Raw genomic sequence first — 24,362 nt, 5'->3', positions numbered from 1 at the left:
AGTTTGAGATGCATAATTTATGGGAGGAGAGTATTTAAATGAATCATACAAGGTAATTACTACGGTTTGCGCTGGTCATATTTAAAAGTTGATTGTTTTGGTCATTATGGAAATGATCCAGCTGCTTCTGTGTTCTTTAATTTGCGCGTTATCAGATTAGTAGAGTTCCCTTTCGAGGGAACTCGAACTGCGTCGATACGACACTTTGGGGAACGCCCTTAGTGTAATGCATCTGAAGTATGAATGAAACTAATCCAATCCTGATTGGTGCGGCGTCATGATGTAACGTGATGGCATACATGGAAGCTACAAAGGGACGCCGGCAGCTTTTTGCTCTTCAGCAAGTGCTCTGTGTCAAACTATTTGGTATAAGGTCTGCTTTGCAATATAGAATCTAGTGGCTCGGATCTCCTGAGGCAGCGCGTATATTACGGGTCTACTCTGCAATAAAGATTCTGTGGCTGGGATCTCGCATTTGCCGAGACAGCGCGTAGATTTAAAGGTCTGCATTGCAATACAGAATCTATAGTGGCTCGGATCTCGCGTTTGCCGAGGTAGCGCGTAGATTACGGGTCTACTCTGCGATAAAGATTCTGTGTGGGTGCGAGGCATGCACAGTCAGCTCTTGAGTGTGCTGGCTGTGTTCATTGAGAAATATCTCGACGCGCACAGCCATGCGTTTTCGGGTGTTTCAGCCTCGTGCCCGTTGACTTTATTCTCGAGAGATGAAAGCCAAATATATTGTGAACGACTCGAAACTTGCGTTTGCTGAGGCAGCGTTTAGATTACGAGACAGTATAAATAAATATTAAAACAGTAGTACTGTCTGGTGATTATGGCTGCATTTAATTATAAGAAATTAAAAATATGGAATATTATCTGCCTTTAAGAAGTTAGATATTTTAATTCAGCCTACCATTCAGACCGTGTTTCACTTGTCCAGTGTTTATGGCTGCATTGCATTTAAGGAATTAATATGATGAGCAGCGAATGAACGCAGCTCTGTCTGCCCACAGGCTTGGGGCCAGGCAGTGTTCCGTCCACACATCGAAAATCGTTACGAAAATAGCAGGGCTGTACCCCCCGTGGAAGGACGAGAGAGAATCGCTTCTCCGTTGTGCCCTCAGGAAATCGATGTTTGTATCCAGCGTCAAGTGTGCTTCGGGACACATCGGTTTTCAGCAAATGCACGCTGCAGTGTTGGGTTCTTCCGTTCGGCCTAGCTCTCTCCCCTTGCACGTTTACCAAATGCATGGATGCAGCTCTAGGAGCTAGAGCAGAAGCTGAGGCTTCAGGGTATCAGGGTGCTAAATTATTTCGATGACTGGCTTATTATGGCCCAGTCACAAGAGCTGGTAGTTCGGCATCGAGATGTCGTCCTTGCCCACATCCAGAGGCTGGGGTTGAGACTCAACACGAAAAAAAGTGTGTTGGCACCAGCCCAGAGAACCACGTTCCTGGGAGTGGTGTGGAACTTGGTCACAATGCAGGCACAATTGTTTCCTGCACGGATCGAGTCCATCCTGGCCACGGTGACCAGGATAAAGCTAGGCCAAGCCATCAATGTAAAACATTTTTAGAGAGTGTTAAGGCTCATGGCAGCAGTGTCCAACGTCATTCCATTTGGCCTGCTGCACATGAGGGCCCTGCAGTGGTGGTTGAAAACAAAGGGGTATTCCCCGAGGGGGAACCCGTTCCGAATGATCTGGGTTATGCGCAGATGCATTCTGGGGAAATGGAGAATGGAGACTTCACACCAAGTTGGTGAAGTTGATATGCGAGAGGTTCAACCCAGTAGAAGTGGATTTGTTCGTGTCTCGAGGGACGTCCCACTGTCCACTGTGGTTTTCTCTCATGCCATGGTACATATGGCCGAGGCTACGCCTGTACGCTTTTCCTCCGATTGCTCTGCTCCCCGGAGTTCTGGAGAGGGTCCGTCGAGACGGGATCAGGTTACCTCTAGTTGCCCCATACTGGCCAGCCCAGGTATGGTTTTCAGACATCATAGCACTCCTGGCAACCATCTGAGGAGGGACCTGCTTCCACAGGCCGGGGGCTCAATATTCACCCTCGGGCGGGTCGAGGCCCCCTTCAAACCTCTGGAGTCGGCTGAGGCCAAGAACCTTTCCCTCAAGGTAGCTTTTTTTATTAGCCATTACTTCTCTGAGGAGAGTAAGAGACCTTCAGGCACTCTCCATATCTCATGGGTGCCTGAAGTTTGCTCCAGGTGACATTAAGGCCATCTTGCATCACAGGCCTTATGTATCAGACGTTCAGACAATGGTCTGTGGGCATGATGTCTGAGGCTGAGACTATATGTAATCCCAAGGTCATGGTTTGATTCTGAGGGAATGCGTAAACTGATAAGATCATTTTTGGATAAAAGCATCTGCCAAATGCATAAATGTAAACAACATATTCAGTATATACTAATAAACGTTACTCATCTCCAATGGTATTTTTTTTTTTTTTTTTTTTGGACAGGTCTCCTACATGCAAGTATCATAAGCATGTGTTTTCCGCCTCCACTTTCCTGAGTTTTCTCATGATGGAGGATGTTTTGCCACTAGTGCTATCTGGATTCTAATTCGGTACAGGGTGAAGAGAAATAATTTCCTATCATCCTTCAACTGCACAGACGCCATCTGTGTTATCCGGCATGGTGCATCTGAAACTCCTGAATATTCATCTCTCCCTCTCATCTGATTAGATTAGTCCCCAATCAGTTTGTGAGTGGAATGATTCTGTATTTGACAATGCAGTTTTATTAGGATAATCACAGTTTGTCACAGCCCCTCACTCCACTGCGTTAACAGAGCAATGCATGTGACATGTGCCTCCTCAGTTGTTTTGCTGCTGTATTTACTCATGAATAATGGAAAAGCACATCATGAATGTATAATTAGAGAGATGTTTGCCAGTATATCTGTACAATTTTAATTGAAAATTAGCATGGATATTAATCAACATATTTGTGCCCAGAAATCCCTCTGACACTTATATCTGCTGAGTCATGTATGCATGTAGAGAGGCCGTGGATTGAAACAAATGATGTTTTAATTGAAAAGGCTGTCTTGTATCTTCTCCTCCAACTCTAAAGAAAATCCACAAGGTTGTGAGGTTTATTAGCCTGCCTTTTGTACTCACATTTGAAATATGAGTATGCAAAGTTGAGGTCACTTACATTTGACTTTCCTTAATTTAGAATATCCTTGGGGCTCAGAAAGAGGAGGTCTAAAAAAATGTTTCTGCACATTTCCATGACAGAGAAAAAAAAAATGTCTGTGTGAACAATGAGATGCTTTTGTGAAGAGATTGATTGTTATTGGAAAGCAGAAGTGTGCATTGGCGAGTAAATCATACACTTATTATATGTTAAAGGATGACAATCCCCCACTAAACGACCCCCTTAATTATGGCGTCATTTTATCTTATGAATTCGAAATGAAAGCCGATGAATAACCCCGACTCTTCCGGAGGATGTTTTCAGTGGTGCAGGATCAGAGCTCGGAGGAAACTGGGACTCCGGAGATTTGTAAGGGGTCCTGTCACACAAGCTATAAATCTCACACTAAGTGGCTGTGTTGCAGTTATGGTAATTGATACCAATGCAGTTAAGGTGCAATGTGACATATTCACAGTGTGCGAGATGGAAGTCGATGTTTCACTTAGACGTGTTTTATGTGTTCTTGTGGCTGCTCAAGCAGATGAGGGTCACCTATGTGACTCATGAATCTTTAAACAGCTGCTTGGTGCAACCGTGTCAATAGATATCTCTGAGGCTTTGGCTCCATCTCTCTCTCTCTCTCTCTCTCTCTCTCTCTCTCTCTCTCTCTCTCTCTCTCTCTCTCTCTCTCTCTCTCTCTCTCTCTCTCTCTCTCTCTCTCTCTCTCTCTCTCTCTCTATCTCTCTCTCTCTATCTATCTATATATCTCACTCACTCACTCACTCACTGTGATTCAGAATAGCTTAAACAACGTATAGTCTATATGTAAGCGTCTGTTAACTGTACAGAGGAATGCTTTCAAGTAAACACATTTGCATTTGTGGCTGCATTTACAGACTGTTGATATATATATATATATATATATATATATATATATATATATATATTTTTTTTTTTTTTTTTTATGGAGAAAAAGGCTATTTACAGCAATGCTATTATTTACTGTAAAACAAGTTTTAGTGAACTTCATTGTTTATCTCGAGTCTATCTTTGTAAATTCCTGAAAAATGTTGTTTCTGCAGTGTTTTTGCATGCTTATGACTACATATTTGATCATTGTGTAAAATGTATTTAATTTGAGTTTTAAATTCATTAACTTTTTTGGTTATGTTCATCATTTCATAATTTGAATAACTTCAAGAAAATTCCTTTAAAATGGTTCTGCAACTTTATTGCGTTGCATTGTGTGTCTCTCTCTGTGTGTGTGTGCATGTATTTGATCAAAAACACAGTAAAAACAACAGTAATAAACTTTAAATAATATTAGAATTTAAAATAACGCTTTAATAAATGCTTAATAATAAAATGCTTTAATAAATTCGAAAATGTTATTTATTTCTCTTATGGCAAAGCTACATTTTCTTATTATTATCATGAGGTTTGTTAACGGCTGTGTTGCTTAATGTTTTTTTGAATCCGATAACTATTTTTCATTTTTTTTAGAAACATTTATGTGAAATCTTTTGTAACATTACAAATATCTTTACTGTCAAGTTTAATCAACTTGAATGTGTGAAGTAGAATAAAAGTAAGAATTAGTAAGAATTTCTTTAAATATATATTTAAAATAGAATTTATTTAAAAAAAAAAAAAAAACATACTGACACCAAACTTTATTTAGTTCGTTTTTTTGTTGTTGTTGTAGACATTTCTCCTTTGAAACAACTGCCTGTTTTATTAAACTGGTTCTGCAACCTCATTGCATTGCAAAACCTTACTTTTACAGTACGAGATGTATTGGCTTGATCCTGCTAATTAAATTAACATTCATTAGGATAGGTAAGAGGAAGGGTGAATTGTAAATGAGAATCCTGTGCCCATTCTATTAGCCATTTCTCTTAAAGAACAACAGACAGGAAATGGTGCTGAAGGAAAGTTTTTGCCACAAAATTAAATCACTGGCAGTGCATTTTAAGCTAAATTCAATCAACTGGATTGTTCCCCATTTTCATTTGCATCCCTCAAAGCTTAGCAAATTGAAACAAGTGACATTTGTCTGAACTCCGTAGATTTGCATTGAACTGTCTCAGTAGTTATTAAAAAAATTGTGCAGATGATATGCTTATACAAAATTACACCATACTCGCATGTAAACCATCATTCTCTCCTGTTCTTTAGGTACGGTGGAGGTGATAGTCAGATGTCCCCTAAATCACATACAGTGTATCGGGACAAGAAAGTGCATTCACTTCAACAAGCTCTGTAATGGGGCGAAAGACTGTGAGGACGGTTTTGACGAAGGAGTCCACTGTAGAGGTGAGTACCCTAAAGTAGGCCATTATAATGTCTGTAGAAGATATTAGCTATGCAGTTACTGTACTGTGATCTGTCAAGATCAATAAACTCACAGTTTGAACACCATCCGCATTTATTTTTATTGGCTAATGCCGCATATTTGTACATGAATTGGCTCTAGTGGAGGGGGAACAGGTGAATGACGCAGCAGGTGTGATGTTGGACACACTCTACACTTGTTCACAATCATCCAAGCCACAATAACAAGCAGGTGGAGCCACCTGGACTCTGTGATATGACAATGCCGACTCAGCAGTTGGCATTTGGTGGATGCCTGTTAGTTGAGGCAACGCACCTCAGGCTGGCCAAGAGTGTGACCTTTGGTGAACTGGAAGAGTGTGGCACCCAGCCGGGCAGTGCCAGGAGCATCTGATCCTGCCCTTTGATCCAGAGCCTGACTGAAAACAGGCCATTGACCCATTTAACCACACAAGATTATAATGTCAGTTGGATTGCTGGGGTTCCTGCAGAGAAGCAACATGTTATTTAGTCTAGAGAGTAGTGGAAGAAAAGTAAATAATTTTGTATTGCTGGAGAAATGTGACCATACATGTTTTTAGGTTTCATTTCACAGCGAGATCCAAAGGTTTGTTTGTTTTCTTACCTACTTGCATACTTATTTACTTACATATTTACATTATTTATATTATTTATAATAAATATGGCACATTTAAATCGAGTGTAGCGTTAGTTCTGGCAGGTCACATTAGTCAAGCTTGCATCAGCTGACTCTCAGCTGATCCACGTCTACCTATAGGAATACGACACGTATCACTGCATTCATATATTAGCTCCTTCAGTATTATCAGCAGCTATCGCGTTTCTCAGGAGCTAAATACCCTCCTCCATCCCCAGCTCCTCCTCTCGTCAGTCAGGATTTGGCATCCGATTCCCCTTTGAATCAGAATAAATTCTCGAATTATGTTGTACATTAAAATATTGACAAAAAAGATATCTGCAATACATTCATGTTGGTTCTGTTCTGTTTCCCCTAAGGGGGGTTATTGCTGCTCTCCCTGCTCTTATCCATGCTAGACTGCATGGATGCTCAGGGAGTTCTTGCCCAGAACAGAACCATACCACCAATCCAAACTGTATGGTAAATGTCAACCATCTATAAAAAAAAAAAATAAAAAAAAAAATAAAAATAAACAGAAAATTTATTGTAAAAGCAGCAAATATTTATTCAGTATTTCTAGATTTTGTAAATTATATTAAAAATGTTAAACAGAAGCATTTTCACTATAGGGATCTCTTTTGGATCTCACTGTAAAGTGACTTACTCTCACAGAAACAGTGGAAAGGTGTCTGTTTTTTTATGGTCTACATTGTTATATAAAAACAATATGTTTGTAGTAGTACCCTTCTTGATCATATTAGCGCTTCCCTCATCAGGTTTATCTGCCCTGAAGGAAGGGCTAACCTCAAAACACCTTTTCCCCGACAGAAGAACCAATCACCTTCCAGCACAAGGAAAGAGATTGGTCTAGTTCAGTGGGCAGAAAGATTAAGGTTTTGACTTTATGTATTGCAGATAAAGAGAGAGGTGCTCGGAGCCTGAAGTGATGTATCACAGAAAGTTATCCTTGGGTGTTAGGAAGCATTAAGAGACATTATGTTCATTGTTCTCCTCCTCCATTTGTTTGTTTTTAGATACAGCTAATTAAGCAACGAGTGCCTGGGGCAGTAAATCCTTTTTTTTCGTTCTACTCTGGCTCAGTTTGCAGACTTCTGGGTTGCCATTTACGTTTGAAAAAGGGAACATTTGCAGTATGACTGCATTCACTGCAGTCATACTGCAAATGTTGTCATTCTTCTGTTTATTTTTTTACCTTTAAATTGATGTTTTTGCAGCTTGTACAAATGGAAAATGACATTAGCTTTTGAACCGCATACAGCTGTTAGTAATGATACGTTAGACAGATTTACAGGTAGACAGAAGTGGAAAGTCTAGACACAAGCAGACGTGTTTTTGTTGGTGATTTAACCGTCTGCTGAAGTAAGCAACATGGTATACTTCATCAAAGGGGCTAATTGAATGAGTAAGCACTGGCCACTGAGGAGTTTGGGCCAGGACATTCGGCATGTGTTTCCACCCATACACCTGCAGACGGGAGGAAATGAGGTCACCGCGGAGAAGTTGGAGCATGGCAGCTGGGTCTCCGCTGAAACTTTCCCTCCCACTCTAGTAATGAATATACATAATGAATCCCAGGAGGGCATTACATAAAAACTGTGCCCATATGGAAGACAAAGACAGCATTCTATTTCACCTTCACACACTTCGGCAATTCTTTATTTTAATGATTGTCCTTCAGTGAAGTGGAGATTTTCAGAGATGGCATGAAAACCTTTTTTTTCTCCACCACCTGGCTGCCTCTTTTTCAAAGTGTAAAATCTCGCTCCTCTCAGCCAGCACTGATATGTGACGGGTGAAGCTGAGAGGCACATTTGAATTTAGGAGCTTTTAGGTGGAATTTTCAGAAGTTCCTCACAAGCTGTGAGAGTACAAGTGACAAGAAGAAGTCTCTGTGGCAACAGCATTTGGTCATAGTCACGTGTGATTGTGAATTTGTCTCACAAATGGGCTGCCAAAGACTTTTTTGCCTGTTTATCAAAATGCTTACTGTGCAGCTCTACATTATTATTAGTTGTAATAAGAAGAACCAGCTAATGATAGCCGATATGAAAACTTATTTATGGATTGTTGTTTATAGTTTTATTAGGGCTAGTCAAGAGGTATAATTTTGAACTTTTTATTTTTTTACTTGTTTATTAGTTGTTGTTTTTTTCATCAGATTTTATCAATACATCACAGGATACCGATACATGAGGGTTTTTTATTTTTTTCACTAATGAATGATTTCAAACAAGTAGGTTTAGCAAGCTAATATCAGAACAAATTTAATTTCCATTGCCTTTATGCTGAAATGCAGTAACAACTGAACACCCTAGGTAATTTCATTGATTGTGCTAGTTACGTGCTTGCATTATGTTCAGTCATTAAAAAGCAGCTCATGATTCCTTTTCTCAAAAGCAATTACATACCAATTAGAGTAATTACAGAAGTAGAAAATACAAAGAATAAGAAGAAAGCTTAGAGAAAGTATCTTGCAGTACAGAGGAAGTCTCTTCTAAACCCTGAAATGTGATTACAGTAATAATTCTCCTTGTGTTGTACATTAAAACCGCCTGCTTACTTTTTTTGTTGATGTTTTAGAAAGAAGTCTCTTATGCTCACCAAGGCTACATTTATTTTAAAAAAAAATACAGTAAATACAGTAATATTTTGAGAAATTGGTATTTATTTATTTAAAAACTTTTTTTTTTCCTAGAAAACTACATTTTCAGCATCATTACTCCAGGCTTCGGTGTCACATAATCCTTCAGTAATATTTAAAAATATTAAAAACAGTTTTATGCTTAATATGTAATGGTTATCATGTTTAACCATGAAAAAAAAAATCAGGATTTTTTTGATGAATGGAAAATTCAGAAGAACAGCACTTAAAATAGAAAACATTTCTAACATTATAACATTATAAACAACTGTCACTTTTCAATTAATTTAATGCATCGTGGCTGAATAAATATTTTTGGTTTTATCTTACTGACCCCAAACAATAGTATTGTATGCATGGTACAAATTCTATTTATAGTTATACAAGTATTGATGTTACCCAACATAATTCTACTACTAAACAAAACCCTGGTGTAAAGTAAATGAATAAATGTGCACATCAGCCAGCATTAACTAAATGAAACAATCATTCCTAGTTGTACAGATTTGGAGACGACATTGTTAATAACCAACTCTGCTTTTGTGAAGTAATGAAAAACCATGTCACAGATGTACCTTCCCTCCCTCACTTTACCTCTCAACAGCATTCAATTATTTCACTTGATTAACTTTTAATTTTTCAACAATTCATATAAACAAATGAACAGTATACCCCAGGGTCAGGACAACAGCGGTAACAACGGTACAAATATAAGCCATTTCCTATTTTCTCTTTGGTTTAAAGAAAAGTGGAGTTCATTCACCTACACATAAGCTATTTGAATATTTATTGCATTTGTTTTTGAATATCATCCAGAACGCATTAAGCGTTCCCCTCACTAGCTGCTGGTCTTTTTCTGATTAAACTGATGATGTTCAGTGATGCTGTACGGTTCACTGTTGTTTGAAGATTGCTCATATTGTTAGTCTCAGTGGGTCACGCACCTTTCATTATCAGGGTACCATAAATGTGAAAGTCAAGTACCTCATTTGAATAGTATAATGGGAGTGTAGCGCTTAATGTGCAGTTGACTATGCTTCCTCTGGGGATAGTCCTAAACCATAATACAGGGTTAAATTTGTGCAATAACAAGCAATCACCGTTGACTTTTTTGACCCGTCTGAGCTCATAAATGCATAGGCTAACTCTGGAGGATTAACCCTGAAACCAACGCTTCCTAATCCAGGATCCTTTGCTTCATGTTTAGTCTCATAGTCTGATTATTTTCACTAATAGGATTATCTGGAGGAGTAGGAACAGTCTTGTTTTGTGATAATCATGGAATAGCTGCTTATGGTTTTTATGCATGACTTTTGTGGTGTTTTATATTGAAGGTTGTGTGTTCTCATTGATATTCTATAATGACCACTGAAATCCAGTCCATAGCAAACATTTAACAAGTTAAACTCGACTGTGACTGACTGATTTGCTTCTAGCTTTACCCACGTTCCTTTTTGACTTTTAAAAATGCATAAGTATTTGATGTGCTTCTGTTTATACTGTATCGTCTGAATCATCTGTCAAATAATTACCTCCTGTAATGTCTTGAAAGAACCCATTACAATATGGTAATATCAAATCCAATTACAGCGTTATGTATTTCTTTGCAGGAAGGGAGGTTTAAACATGTATTGAGATGCTAAATGATTTACACTGATGCTATTGTCTTGCATATTTATGGGAATTTCCAACACATGATTGAATTCAGAAAATAATTTATGCTTATGGCAGTTTGGGTTAAGATTTAGGCCTATTCACAGCTTGGACATTCTTCAAATTCAATCAATCAATCAATCAACCAATCAATCAGTGAAATCAATCAATCAGCAATTTAAAATATTGTATTATAAGCTATTATAAGCTTTTAGCTATTATAATATTAAAATACTGTATTTTTGATCAAATTAATGCAGCCTTGGTGAACATAAGAATCTTTTAAAAACATAGGACAAATATAATGTTACTGTAAATTTGCTTGTGCTTTTAAAAAAAGAACCTGTTTTATCTGGCCTATATCACATTTGTAGTAACGTGTAATGCGATTATGCCAGAGATTTGTGCACTTTCCATAAACAGCTCTTGATAAATACGACATTTACTTTTTGGATACATGCTGAATGAACTTTAATTCGTCAAGAGAGTACCATTTTTAACAAATCGAATTCCTCTCAGAGAGACAGACCTATGACATGCTTATTAAACACTATTGCTTCTCCAATGACCATGGCTTGTGTAAAGATCAGCATCTTAATTTGGTCCCAGATTAATTAGGGGGCCTTGAAAACCAGGCGAAGGACTGGATTAAGACAGGCCTTGGAGAAGCAAAGGCCACGAAGGTCTCCAGAGCTGGTCTGTAATTAATCCATATGGGGAAGTAAAATTACAGACTTCTGCTGCTCTTTCTTTTCACTCATGTGTTCATGTTTGTGTGGGTGGAGTAATAAGTAGTTTTCAGTCCATATGTGTGTATCACTTTGAATAATTGTGTCTTTATGTTATTAATAAGAATAAAAATTGTATGTATTTTGTGCCCACACACAGTTCCTCTCTATCATTCATTCAGCACTGGTTTAATTCACTGTGGTCAATGTTCTGTTGAGCTTCCCATTGTAATGGAATATTTAGAGATGTGATCCAGTGGGCAGTGCATAAGCCCTGAAACAGTGTGTGGTGGCGTTAATGTGGGTTTAACACTATTTCCTCTCTCTATCCAAAAAATTTGCCAGTCAGATAATCTTCTTTAAGTCACACTAAAAAAAACTTTCAATCTTGTTGCATAAAATAGAAAATATCAAACCAAGTGTCCCTTTTCAGTATGAATACAAAGTTCAAAACAACAGCATGTTTTTTATTTTTTTTAATTTTTTTTATTAAATACTGTCACTTAAAAACAATTTAATGTGCCATTGCTGAATAATAGTAGTTCACAATGCAAGAGTTTACAATGGCAGGTTTATTAGAAATCTGGGTCACACTAACTATTAACTACGACTTTTGCCTGAATAAACTCCTAATAACTGCGTATTAATAGTTAGTACGGTAGTTGTTAAGTTTAGGTATCGGGTAGGATTAAGGGATGTAGAATATGGTCATGCTGAATAAGCTATTAATATGTGATTTATAAGTACTAATAAACAGCCAACATCCTAGCAATATGCATTCTAATAAGTAATTATAGTTAATAGTGAGAATTGGACCCTAAACTAAAGATTAGGAAACAAATTAGAACAGAGGTGAAATGCAGAAAAGATTACACAAACATTATTGTGTGACTTAAATTTACCCTAATTTACTCCAAAATGTGTTCATTTACACATCCTTGTGTCATCCAAACCTGTATGACTTTTTCTTCTCCTGTGGAACACAAAATATGTATGTAAAAAAAGCAAAAAACAAAACCACATCTCAGTGTTTTTTTGTCCATAAACAGTAATATTACAGTGATGTCCATTGTTGTTTTGGACCACATTGACTTTCACTGTACTGTATGTACAAAAACAGTTAAAACTTTCTTAAATAACTTCTTGTATGTTCCACAGAAGAAATTAAGTCATACAGGTTTGGAATGGCATGAGGTTGCATTAATGATGACTGAATTTTCCCTTCAAGACACTTTTTTGCTTTTTTTGGTTTACTTTTTACTTTTTATTTTATAATTTATTGTGTTTTATTCTATTTCAGAAAGTCACAGAAAGTTGTTACCTAGGGAAACAAGTGAGCCAAGACTCCCACTGATCTCTTGCTATGTTTTTTTTTTTTTTTAGGCTTCTAAAGTGAGAATCTGTCCTTGACATTTTTCTGCTGAAATTTTAAAAGAAGGGTCCTTTAAAAAGGAGACAATTCCCGCATGGCTAGGCCAGGGAGTCAACGGCTTACTGGTGGCCCGTCATGTGGCAGCATACCTTGACCTCGAGGACAGTTTTATGATGCACAAGGGGAGGCTGGCTCAGCACAGGAGAGACTGGATGCTGGATTTATGGCAGCGATGACGGGGCACAATAAGCGTCAAGAGCGCCTTGTCACTCGCTGCCAGCAGCATTCCGTTATCACGCCCCTCCTGTGGTGAGCCTTCATGTGGGCCGGGGCGACAGTGATTGGAGGGGAAGCGGACCACCTGTCACAAGAAACATAAGTGCTTTGCCATGGAAAAAATAACATAAAAGATTTTTCACTTCTGGTGTCAAATTCACGAAACATTCTTATTAGCTACTATTTTCTTCTTATTTTCTAACTTAAGTATAAAGTTAAGAATATTTTGTATTTCCGAAAATATTTCTTAAGAATGATCCTATTTATGTTTCTTAAAATTGTTCTGTAGACAAAACTTAAAAAAAATTAACCCCTTAAAGTTAGGATAACCTCCAACTTGTCCCCAAAGGTAATATGTTTATTGAATTTATTGGTTTGTTTAAAGTATTAAGCATTGCAATATAACACTAACATATATAATACATATTACTTTAGTACTCAAGGAGTGGCGCCTTTGATCAATAAACAATGATCGATCATAATTATGCATGACATAACTTTTTGCTGAATTCAAAATTCAGTAACAATGTACAAAATTTACTCTAACAGGGACCAATTTCTTTTATTTAGTAATTTAGCATTTATAAATTTCGGCAGCATTATCACATATAAGAGCACCCGTACACAAGACGCATTCACTCTTACAGCTTAAGCACTTCATCTTGAGACAGGCTTTTTTGAAAATTACAATATAAAATACATGGCGCATTAAAAAAACGTGACGCAGAGTGTGCAGCCAGTTGCAAATAATAGTGTGCATGCTTATGATTATTACAGTAATCTGCAGGCAATGCAAAAAGATGGCCCTTGAGATATTTTGCGTGCGTGTGTGTGTGTGTGTGTGTGTGTGTGTGTGTGTGTGTGTGTGTGTGTGTGTGTGTGTGTGTGTGTGTGTGTGTGTGTGTGTGTGTGTGTGTGTGTGTGTGTGTGTGTGTGTGTGTGTGTGAAAACAGACCTTGGTGTTTACTTCTGCTTTTAAAGGAATAAATCCCCCCCCCCCACAAAAAAGAATGTTTGCCTTGACAATCTCGTTATAGATGTGTTTTACATGTCATATGATCTTGTTTTAACAAACAAACAAACAAAAAAGAAGTGTAACTTTGCCTAGCTGAAAAATCTTATGGTTTATGAGATTTTTCAGCATCAGCGGAAGACAGATTGTTGTGAATATCCGTCTGTCTGGCTACGTGTCGGGTCATGAGAGCACACTGATGTTTGAAAGCATTGCCTTGTCTGGCCTTTTGTCTCCACAAAGCATGATACATTCAATACATTTACATTTAGTCATTTAGCAAACGCTTTTGTCCAAAGCGACTTACAATTTAGGACTAAATTAAGCGAGTCATCGTAAAGAGGCAAAAACAACGCAAGAAGTGCTAAAAATACATAAGTTCAGGCATTGTTCAGAGTAGCATAAGCCCGATAAGGGAGGATTAAAGAAAAAGGAAAGTTTTTTTTTCTTTCTTTTTAATGAGGTTAAGTGCTCACGGAAGAGATAAGTTTTCAGTTGTCTTTTGAATGTTGTCAGGGATTCTGCATTCCGATTCTGCATGAGGGTGGGGAGAGCATTCCACCAGCATGGAACTGTGAATGAGAATGTTCTGGAAAGTGATTTGTGGCTCTCTGTGATGGAACCGATCGTAGGCTTCTGGTAGGGATGTAGACTCGTAGGAGCGAGTAAAAGTAGGAGGGAGCTGACCCTGTGGTAGATCTGTAAGCAAGCGTCAATGCCTTGAACTTGATGCGAGCAGTGAGTGGTAGCCAGTGCAGAGAGATGAACAGAGGAGTGACATGGGCCCTTTTTGGCTCGTTGAAGACAAGACGAGCTGCAGCATTCTGAATCATTTGTAGAGGTTTAGTTGCACATGATGGAAGTCCAGCCAGAAGAGCATCTTAGTAATCAAGCCTAGATATGACCTGGGCCTGGACGAGAACTGCATGCTCAGTTAGGAAAGGCCTGATCTTCCTGATGTTGTGCAGTGCAAACCTGCATGATCGAGCTGTCTTTGAAATGTGGTCTGTGAAGGTCATCTGGTCATCAAATAATACTCCAAGATATCTGACCGACCTTGATGAGGTGAGTGATGATGAATCTAGCTGGATAGTGAAGTCATGTTTTAGAGACGGATTGGCAGGGAGGCAGAGAAGCTCAGTCTTTGCCAGGTTGAGCTGCAGGTGATGTTCCTTCATCCATGCCGAGATGTCAGCCAGACAGCTTGAGATCCGTGCAGCTACTGTGGGATTATCTGGTTGAAATGAGAGGAGGAGCTGTGTGTCATCAGCATAGCAATGGTAAGAGAAGCAATGTGCCTGTATGACGTGTCCCAGTGAAGTGGTGTAGATGGAGAAGAGGAGGGGTCCAAGAACTGAACCCTCACCTCTCCATGCTACCCTGAAGGACCTACCTGTGAGATAGGACTCAAACCAGTGGAGAGGAGTACCTGTGATGCCCAGTGATGAGAGGGTGGACATAAGGATCTGTTGATTCACAGTGTCGAAGGCAGCAGACAGATCCAGGAGAATGAGAACTGAAGATTTGGAAACGGCTTTTGCAATCTGTAGGGCTTCTGTGACCGACAGTAATGCAGTCTCGGTTGAATGCCCTTTCTTGAAGCCAGATGTGTTGACGTCCAGCTGGTTGTTTAGAGACAAGAAGGATGTTACTTGGTTGAAAGCAACTTGTTCAAGTGTTTTCGCAATGGATGGTAGGAGAGAGACAGGTTGGTAATTATCTACAAGTGATGTGTTTAATGTTTTTTTTTTTTTTTAAGCAGTGGAGTTACCCAAGCCTGCTTGAATGCAGTAGGGAAAATGCTAGTATGGAGGGATGAGTTGATGATGTGTGTGAGTGCTGGAAGAAGTATGGGAGAGATGGCTTGTAGAAGGTGTGAGGGGATGGGGTCTAGAGGGCAGGTGGTGGGATGACTGGAGAGGATAAGTTTAGATACTTCTTCCTCGGTTAGTGGAGAGAAAGAGGAGAGAATGTTATTGGCTGTGGGAGAGGTTGGTCTGGGTTCCTGTGTGTGTGGAGCTGAGAACTGATTGCTGATAATTGTTGTTTGTTGGTGAAGAAGTTAGCAAAATCATTGGCAGTTAAAGAGGAGGTGGGTGGTGGAGGTGGACAGAGGGGAGAGTTGAATGTCTTGAAGTGTGATCGTGTGTTAGAGGAGCTGTTGATCTTGTTGTGGAAATATGAAGATTTTGCGGCATGAACATCAACAGAAAAGGAAGAGAGGAGAGATTGATACATACTCAGGTCAGATGTGTCTTTTGATTTGCGCCATTTCCTCTCCGCTGCCCTGAGTTCGGTCCGGTGCTCACGAAGAACCTTAGATAACCAGGGATTAGAGGGAGTAGTGAGTGCAGGCCTGGAGGAGAGAGGGCAGATATTGTCTAGAGAAGTAGTTAAAATGGAGCATATGGTATCCATTGCAGTATTCACATCCAGAGAAGAGAATTGTGAGGGTGAGGGAAGAGAAGATGACACAGTAGAGGAAAGATGAGAGGGAGAAAGTGAGCGCAGGTTTTGTCTGAAAGTAACTGGTAGGGGGGTTGGTGGTGCACGGGTAGAGAGTTGTAGATTGAAAGTAATGAGGAAATGATCTGAAACTTGGAGAGGTTTCACCAAAATGTTGTCTGTGATGCAGTTGCGTGTATAAACCAGGTCCAGTTGGTTGCCTGATTTGTGAGTACCTGTGGTAATGAGCCGTTTGAGATTGAATGAGGCTAGGAGAGAGATGAAGTCTGTTGAATACGGTTTCTCTAGATAAATGTTGAAATGACCAAAGACTACAAGTGGGGTGCCTTCCTCAGGGAAAGAGGACAGCAACACATCCAGCTCCTCTACAAAGCTTCCCAGTTGACATGGGGGGCGATATATGACTATGATATGGATCTTACTGGGAGTTGTAAGTGTAATAGCATAATATTCAAACGAGTTGTTATTGCATAGAGAAGAGAGCGTTGAGTATTTCCAATTGTTAGAAATGAGAAGACCCGTACCCCCAACCCTCCCAGACTGGCGAGGGGTGTGAGAGAAAGAGAAGTTGTTAGAGGGAGCAGCAGGGGTTGCTGAGTCTTCTGGACGAATCCAGGTCTCAGTCAAGCCCAAGATATTAAGAGTAGATTGAGATGCAAAGGCTGGAATAAAGTCAGCTTTATTGACTGCTGACTGACAATTCCATAGACCCACAGAAAAAGAGAGAGGTGTGTGTGAGGATGAGAGAATGGGACGCAGATTAGCAGTATTGCGCTGCCTTCTGTGCGTGATGAATGAGCGTTGTCGAGAGACAACAGGAATGTATTGAAAGCATATGTTGAGTAAGGTTAAATAAGATAAAAGTGGGAAAGGAAAGGGGAGAAGAAGATAATTAAGTGCCCTTACTGGTGTCCTTGCTCGGTGGAGTCGTACAGGTAGAGTCGATGGTCTTTACCCGAGTCGGTCTTCACACGAGGAGGCTGAACACGAAAGCTGAACGCTTCCGCTGAAGCTTCCGCGACAGCGGGCAAACTACATAGATATAATGCTTTCAACGCTTGAGTGAGGACAGCTGTCTCGGACCAGCAATTAGCACAGCAAAAGTAAATCATCCAAAAATGGGAGAAATCGAAACTAGCTGTTGGACAACACTAGACTTAAGTGCAATAAAATTCAAACTGCAATACTTTTCAGACGCGGCTGTTATTTAAAGTAGGAAGAACGCGTCTAAATAAAATACAGATTTGTGTGAAGGTAAAAATTTAAAATAAGTAGAGAATCGAAAACAGCCTTACCTTGTGCCAAATAGTAAACTAAACAATTGGAGAACTGGATATTAAGAAAAAAACACTTGCGCGCTCTTGTCGTATCCACAGACTGACCGCTTGTCCTATAAAATAGTTCAAGAATAAAAAAGTTCATGAATGCAACTGCTCAAAGTTACGTGGTATGAATGGCAAAATCAGAGCTTAAACCTTTTTCAGGACTATCAAAACACAACCGGTCCTGAAAGTTTTGTTGGTGATTTCAGTTTATCCTCACACTCTCTCTACAAATCCCCGACCTCCGTCAGTCAGTCAGCCAACCTGATGTCAATAACCCAAACATTCACAATTACAAACAGAGAGCATTTCTGATTGGCTGAAATGCATCTGCCTCACTCTCAACAATTTTATGTTGTTTACAGAGCACAGGACTTTCACAGCGACAGGGGTTATTTCTCAGAACACTTATTTCAGTGAGATGTAAGGTAGTAGGGACATTGAATGCTTGCTATTTAAAAAAGTGTTATGTTGTATGCTAACATTTGCAATGAATGCCTTTGATTAACCATTGAAAAGAAATTCTGTGTTAAATAGCAATTATGTACAGTATTTAGCCACAGGTAAACATTCAGTTAATTTCTGAAAAGATTTAGTGCAATTACTGATCACGTCCCTTGATGCTGAGAAAAAGACCTCGCTTTTGGTTGATGGAATATTACAGCTTTCTTTATGAAAATGGTATTTTTCTTCTTACTTTTTTAAGATGCACCCTAATTGATTGATGCTCTTGATTCAACGTGTATTTTGCATTCGCTATTACAAAAGCAGCTTCATCTAAGTGTGTCACGGGAGTTGCTGCTAAGACATGTCATGAAGCAATGAATCCATAAAAACCTGCTTCAGCATGCCAGCTACAGTATAGTCTCAGCCTCAGATGCCACTCTCACAGACCATCTGCAGTTTGTTCACTGACCGCCTGATTCATATTGCACACATAACTGAAAAGCACTTTAGCTATTTTATTTTTATTTATTTTTATCATTCATTTCATTTCACTTTTTTCATTTCACTTTTATTTGACTTTTATTAAACATTTCTTTTCATTTTGTTTTATTATTATTATTATTATTATTATTATTATTATTATATAATATTTTATTTAGGAAATATTTCATATTTTTACTTTTATTTTATAATACAATCAAGATCCAGAAATGTCAATGAATGATATTTTATATAACTATTATTCTATTCTATTCTATTCTATTCTATTCTATTCTATTCTATTCTATTCTATTCTATTCTATTCTATTCTATTCTATTCTATTATTATATTTAAGAAAAATATTTATTAATTTTTTTATGTATAAAAAAATCAAGAGTCAGAAGTGTCAATTGATGTTAATTTTATTATTATTATAATTATTATTATTATTTATATTTTATTTAAGAAAAACATGCTTTATTTTTTATTTTATAATAAAATCAAGATCCAGGAATGTCAATGAATGAACTATTATATTATATTATATTATATTATATTATATTATATTATATTATATTATATTATATTATATTATATTATATTATATTATATTATATTATATTATATTATATTATATTAAATTAATGATATTATATTTAAGAAAAAAAATCATTTTTATTTTATAAGAGTCAGAAGTGTCAAATTATGTTAATTTTATCATTATTATTATTATTATTATTATTTTATTTAAGAAAAAATATTTAATTTTTATTTTATAATAAAATCAGGAGTGTCAATGGATGTTAATTTTATAACTATATTATATTATTATTATTATTATTATTAGTAGTAGTAGTAGTATCTTAAAACAATACAATAGGTTGCACAGAAATGTACAGAAATTATTTTGGTTTGAAATTATGAAGAATATATTTCAGATACATGTCTTAATTCTATAAATTAGTGCTCAGTTAATGGCAGTAATCAGACATGAGATGTAAGAAATCAAAGAACAGATTTGCATTCATTCCTTTGACAGTAATGAATGTTTAGTTGTCACATGTCTTGAATAGCTGAAGAAAAGCTTCTTTTTTTGAGCTCATCATTTTAGATTCAAATAGTGTCTTATTCACACATTTTTTTGTGAGGCTGGTAAATCGGTTGTCTTTGTACTAATTGTAATTGTGCAGTTGAATCCACACCCACAAACGTCTGGAAAGTGCAGTGAACAATAGCTGGTTGGGTCTGTTGCCTTTCTCAGGAACTGCCACATGATTTAATATGTGACAGCCAGACAGAGGGATTCAGAGATGTGCTGATGTGGCCTTTGTTGCTTGCACTGTATGAAAATAATTTTAGGTTGTTGCACTAGTATTCCACTGAGACCTTACAGAGAGAATGACAGGCGGCACAGCAAGAATCATGTTATGTTCATTTTGTCAGATATTCCACACACAAAATACAATATGTTTTTGCTGTTTGCCTTACATCATGCATTGTGTCTAATATTAGAGCTCAGATCAGTGAAACTGTACACTGAAAAAAAAGTACACTTAAATGATTTTGTGTCTCTATTTTTATTGCAAAGTATAGAAATCATGTTTTGTGATCTGTTTCCATCCACCTACTTTTATGCCCATTTTGGGATATTGTATTTAAAAAACGCTGGATAGAAACAATATGCGCGTAAAAAAACATATGCACTCAATTGAAGCGGACACATTTTTATCCAATAAGAAGTGCGCATACACTACGATTGGAAACACATTTACTGATTAAATCCCTTGATGCACAACAAACAAACGCACGTGACTTTGCCTCGTGACAAGTGATTCGAGTGACTTGAATGTGATTGGATAATTGGATTAATTGCATAGCATCTCAGATGTTGGTTTTATCATTCTGAAATTCCTGAGCCAAAGTCTATCATCAAAATGATTTGGATTAATTCTATCCCAGAAGCAGGCGTCTAACATGATTGCGTTCCCAAATACCAGGCACCCGAATGCAAAATGACAACGTTTATTGCGTGTCGTCTGTGCGCTCTGAGACGCAAGTCATTAATGAGGTAGGGAAAAAGAACCACAGTGGCTTCTCCAACAATTTCCCAGGAAGTGACGATTTTGTTCTCTTGAACATGGAATGGAAAGGCTGCTTTGTTCGCAAATGCTTTTTGCAATATTATTTTTATTTTTTTGCGCATAAGTTAAATGTGCAACTTTGGATGGAAACATATAGTGACATTTTTTAAACATGACTATATGCTCTGTTGTAGATTTTCTTTACAATTCTGTATTTTATTCATCGTCTGAAGACAGTACCTTGACTCTCAGAGATGCAGTAATTGCAAATATTTCAGGCAATTAAATCATACAAAATGTTTATACAAAATTCCCATGTTTCGTGATAAAAATGTCAACATTTTAAAAATAAAACGATTTCTAAAGATTGCAAAAATGTGTGGGAAAATGTGCAAAAACTAAATTTGCACAATATAACCCATGCAGTAAATCATAAATAAACTACAGTACTTCTAATGATTTTTTTCTTAATTTTATAGTGAAACTTTATATAGTATAAGAGGGGCCATTCTGTTCAGCCTTCAAGATTACAGGGAAGGCTTTATAAAGTGTGCAAATGCATTGTCGCTCTGTAAATATGCATTTTCAGATAGTTCACAGGGGTTCATGGAGGTGTAGGAATATTTAAGGGTCATGCAAGATGAACATATCAAAATCTAATTCTCCTAGCTTCTTGTGAAGGCTTCTGGAGAAGGCATCTATAAAATGTAGCAAGCTTATAAAGCTTTTTTATTGCAACTTGTGAAATTCACCCTAAAACACAGTATGCAGAAATATCATTATCATTTAAGGAGGGGGAAAAAAAAATCAATATCAGTGCTTGGGTCTTTAAGGGTTAGACTGCATGTGTCATTGCTTTGGATTTGTTTTTGGTACTCATTGCAATTGGACAAAAAAAAAGGTTTTTTTTTTTCATCCCCAAGAGATATAGTTTATTAGGATCATAAACTTTTCTGCATGTGGTATTATCCAGCCAAAACATTATGCAATTTCTGTGTCTGTTCCTCAATAGTGTTTTGCTAATAGTAACGGCAGATTCCTATTTGATTTTCAATTCAATATAAGAAAAAGACTCTGGATACCAATCAGAATGTTTTTAATGAAGGATGCCAAACAACCAGGACACTAGCAGCCACTTCCATTTTAAGCTAGCTAAATATAAACAATTTGTTGTTCAGTGAATGTCCAATGTGGAAACTATTAATGAAAAACATAATAGCCAGGTTGTGCACAACCCTTTTGTGACAGGTTGATTGAATTCTGAGGACCGAAGACCATGAAGAATTGTTAAAAGCTTCTGCAGGTCTCCACACAAAACCTTTTTCTTTCCTCAGAATTTTCAACAGAAATGTTAGGTATTTCTTCTAATTCCTTCTCTCTTTCTCTGTGTGGAGCACCTCTCTGATTCCACCCGCACGGAGTGCTATTGATCCCCGCCTCTGGCTCACAACTGTCAGTACGCGCTGCCACATCCTTGTGCTGATGGCAAGGAAGGGCTTTTAGAGGGAGTGAAATCAAAAAGCAATTTACATGTTTTTCCCTCACTCTGAAACTCTTCTGCTCTCTCTCTCTCTCTCTCTCCTCCCACAGAACTCCTGTCAGCCTGTCACGAGTTGCATTGCCGTTACGGATGCATCATGACCAGAAACGGCACATTCTGCTTCTGTGCGGATGGATTTGAGGTGGGAGAGGATGGGCGTAGCTGCAGAGGTAGGCTCTCTCAGGGTCATGGCAGACATCTCAGACGAATGATCAGCTTTGGGCAATGATGGGGGAGAGGGGTGGCCGTCCATCCCCAGGGTGTCTTTTCACACCTCCGTCCTGCTTTATTTGACGCGTGGCATTGACTCCAGAGAGGTCAGAGTGAATTCTCTGCCTGGTTTGGCCTAAATGAGACCCTCTGAGTATAATATAGAGGCTGGTTGTTGTATACGATGGTGAAATATAGATCAACCATAGCCACTTTATAACTAATCGTCTCAGTAGTCGAAAACAGGCTCAAACAGGAAATTGTTAACGTGGATAGATGTTTTCTTTACAGTGATGCATGTGTTCCATTCCATGAAAACAGTAATATATGAGGTCTTTTGACTTTTTAAACATTAAAAATCTATCTATCTATCTATCTATCTATCTATCTATCTATCTATCTATCTATCTATCTATCTATCTATCTATCTATCTATCTATCTATCTATCTATCTATCTATCTATCTATCTATCTATCTATCTATCTATCTATCTATCTATCTATCTATCTATCTATCTATCTATCTATCTATCTATCTATCTATCTATCTATCTATCTATCTATCTATCTATCTATCTATCTATCTATCTATCTATCTATCTATCTACCTGTCTGTTTATCAGTGTATCTATCTAAAATTTTAAGTCTGAAAGTTAAACTCTGACTTTGACTCACCGTTTGTTGAAGGAAGATAAAAAACCCTTTATTTTTACACATTTGTACCCTGTTCGTAAAAGGTTCCTCCGGACGTTCAACCAAGACAAATCAGTTAATCACCATTGGAACATTACACTCCACTACAGTTTTAACAGGCAAAGCTCTGGAGACTGGTGCAAATCAGGACTTGCCCGGAGATACTAGGTGGCATAGGGAAAAGCCACAGTGAGGCCACATTAAGTGGATTTTATGTATTTGGGTCATGTTTGAGCACACCTAATTTGTCATAAATGACTCTTCCTCTGTGTACAGATCATGATGAATGCGCCATGTACGGGACATGCAGCCAGACCTGCATGAACACCTATGGGTCATATCGCTGCAGCTGTACAGATGGGTACAGCCTACAGTCAAACAGACGCTCCTGCATAGCCAAACACGGTAAGAGCATGATGAATTAATGACCAGGGATCTGCATAAGCCGCCCGAAATGTTGTCACGTCCTGATATTGTTCTTTCACAAGAGTGCACCGAGTTGAAACAAGGTGGATTATTACTCTGTGTGATATGAATGAAATTAACTTACAGCAGCACAGCTCTGCTTCAAGCCATCGTTGGAGCTGGTATTTTTCTGACCTTGAAAAACATGATCTAATGTGTGCTTCAGAAATATGCAATGATGATTAGATATTGCATGTATCTGAAATAACTTAAAGCGGTTCTGCTCAGTGATCGCCATGCAAATAGGAGAGTTGTCACACAGGGAAATTGTCACAAGGGCTATTATAAATTATATTATATAAATAGTATAAAATATATATATAAAACCTATAAGATTTTGAGTCAACAATCAAATTACACAAGCAGGGGTTGTGTATGTTAATTTGAAAACCTGGTTTGAAAACCCTTTTCAGCTAATCTAAAAAAAAAAAAAAGAAATCCCCCACATTTATCCAAACAACAATTTAAGTTATATCAGACAGTCTGTTTAATGGTGTTGTGACAACATGCCCCTCTACTAACACTTGTCTAAATAGCTTCAAGTTATTAATATTTATTTATTTAAATAAAAAAATTAAATACATATTATTATTTTTATTTCAGTACAGAAATTCTCAGTCCTCACCAAGCCATTTATTTCATTAGATTGTAAAAGACATATATAAAAAATGTATACATTATATATAAAAAAAAGCTTTCAAGAATCACGCATGAATCCAGAATAAACCATACAGTTCAGCCTCTCATTCACATAAGAAATTGAGGCAGTTTGTTTTGGACATCCCGCTACAGTCCTTATATCAGTGTTGCCGTG

The 24,362-nt window shown here is 37.8% G+C and overlaps 1 protein-coding gene across 1 annotated transcript in view; it reads left to right on the top strand.

Annotated features, from left to right (window-relative positions):
- Positions 1–24,362, top strand: part of lrp1bb (low density lipoprotein receptor-related protein 1Bb) — a gene marked incomplete at its 3' end in the record, with an annotated part of 323,276 nt that overhangs the window by 124,527 nt on the left and 174,387 nt on the right. Inside the window, exons 3-5 of the mRNA XM_081367857.1 lie at positions 5,345–5,482; positions 22,231–22,350; positions 23,360–23,488. Of these exons, the coding sequence (XP_081223983.1) occupies positions 5,345–5,482; positions 22,231–22,350; positions 23,360–23,488 (387 nt within the window). The remainder of the gene's footprint in view (positions 1–5,344; positions 5,483–22,230; positions 22,351–23,359; positions 23,489–24,362) is intronic.

Source organism: Scardinius erythrophthalmus, assembly GCF_964197995.2.
Source record: "Scardinius erythrophthalmus genome assembly, chromosome: 6".
NCBI lineage: Eukaryota > Metazoa > Chordata > Actinopteri > Cypriniformes > Leuciscidae > Scardinius > Scardinius erythrophthalmus.
Note: the sequence above shows the minus strand (reverse complement) of the source record. Positions and strands in the feature narration are given on the sequence as shown.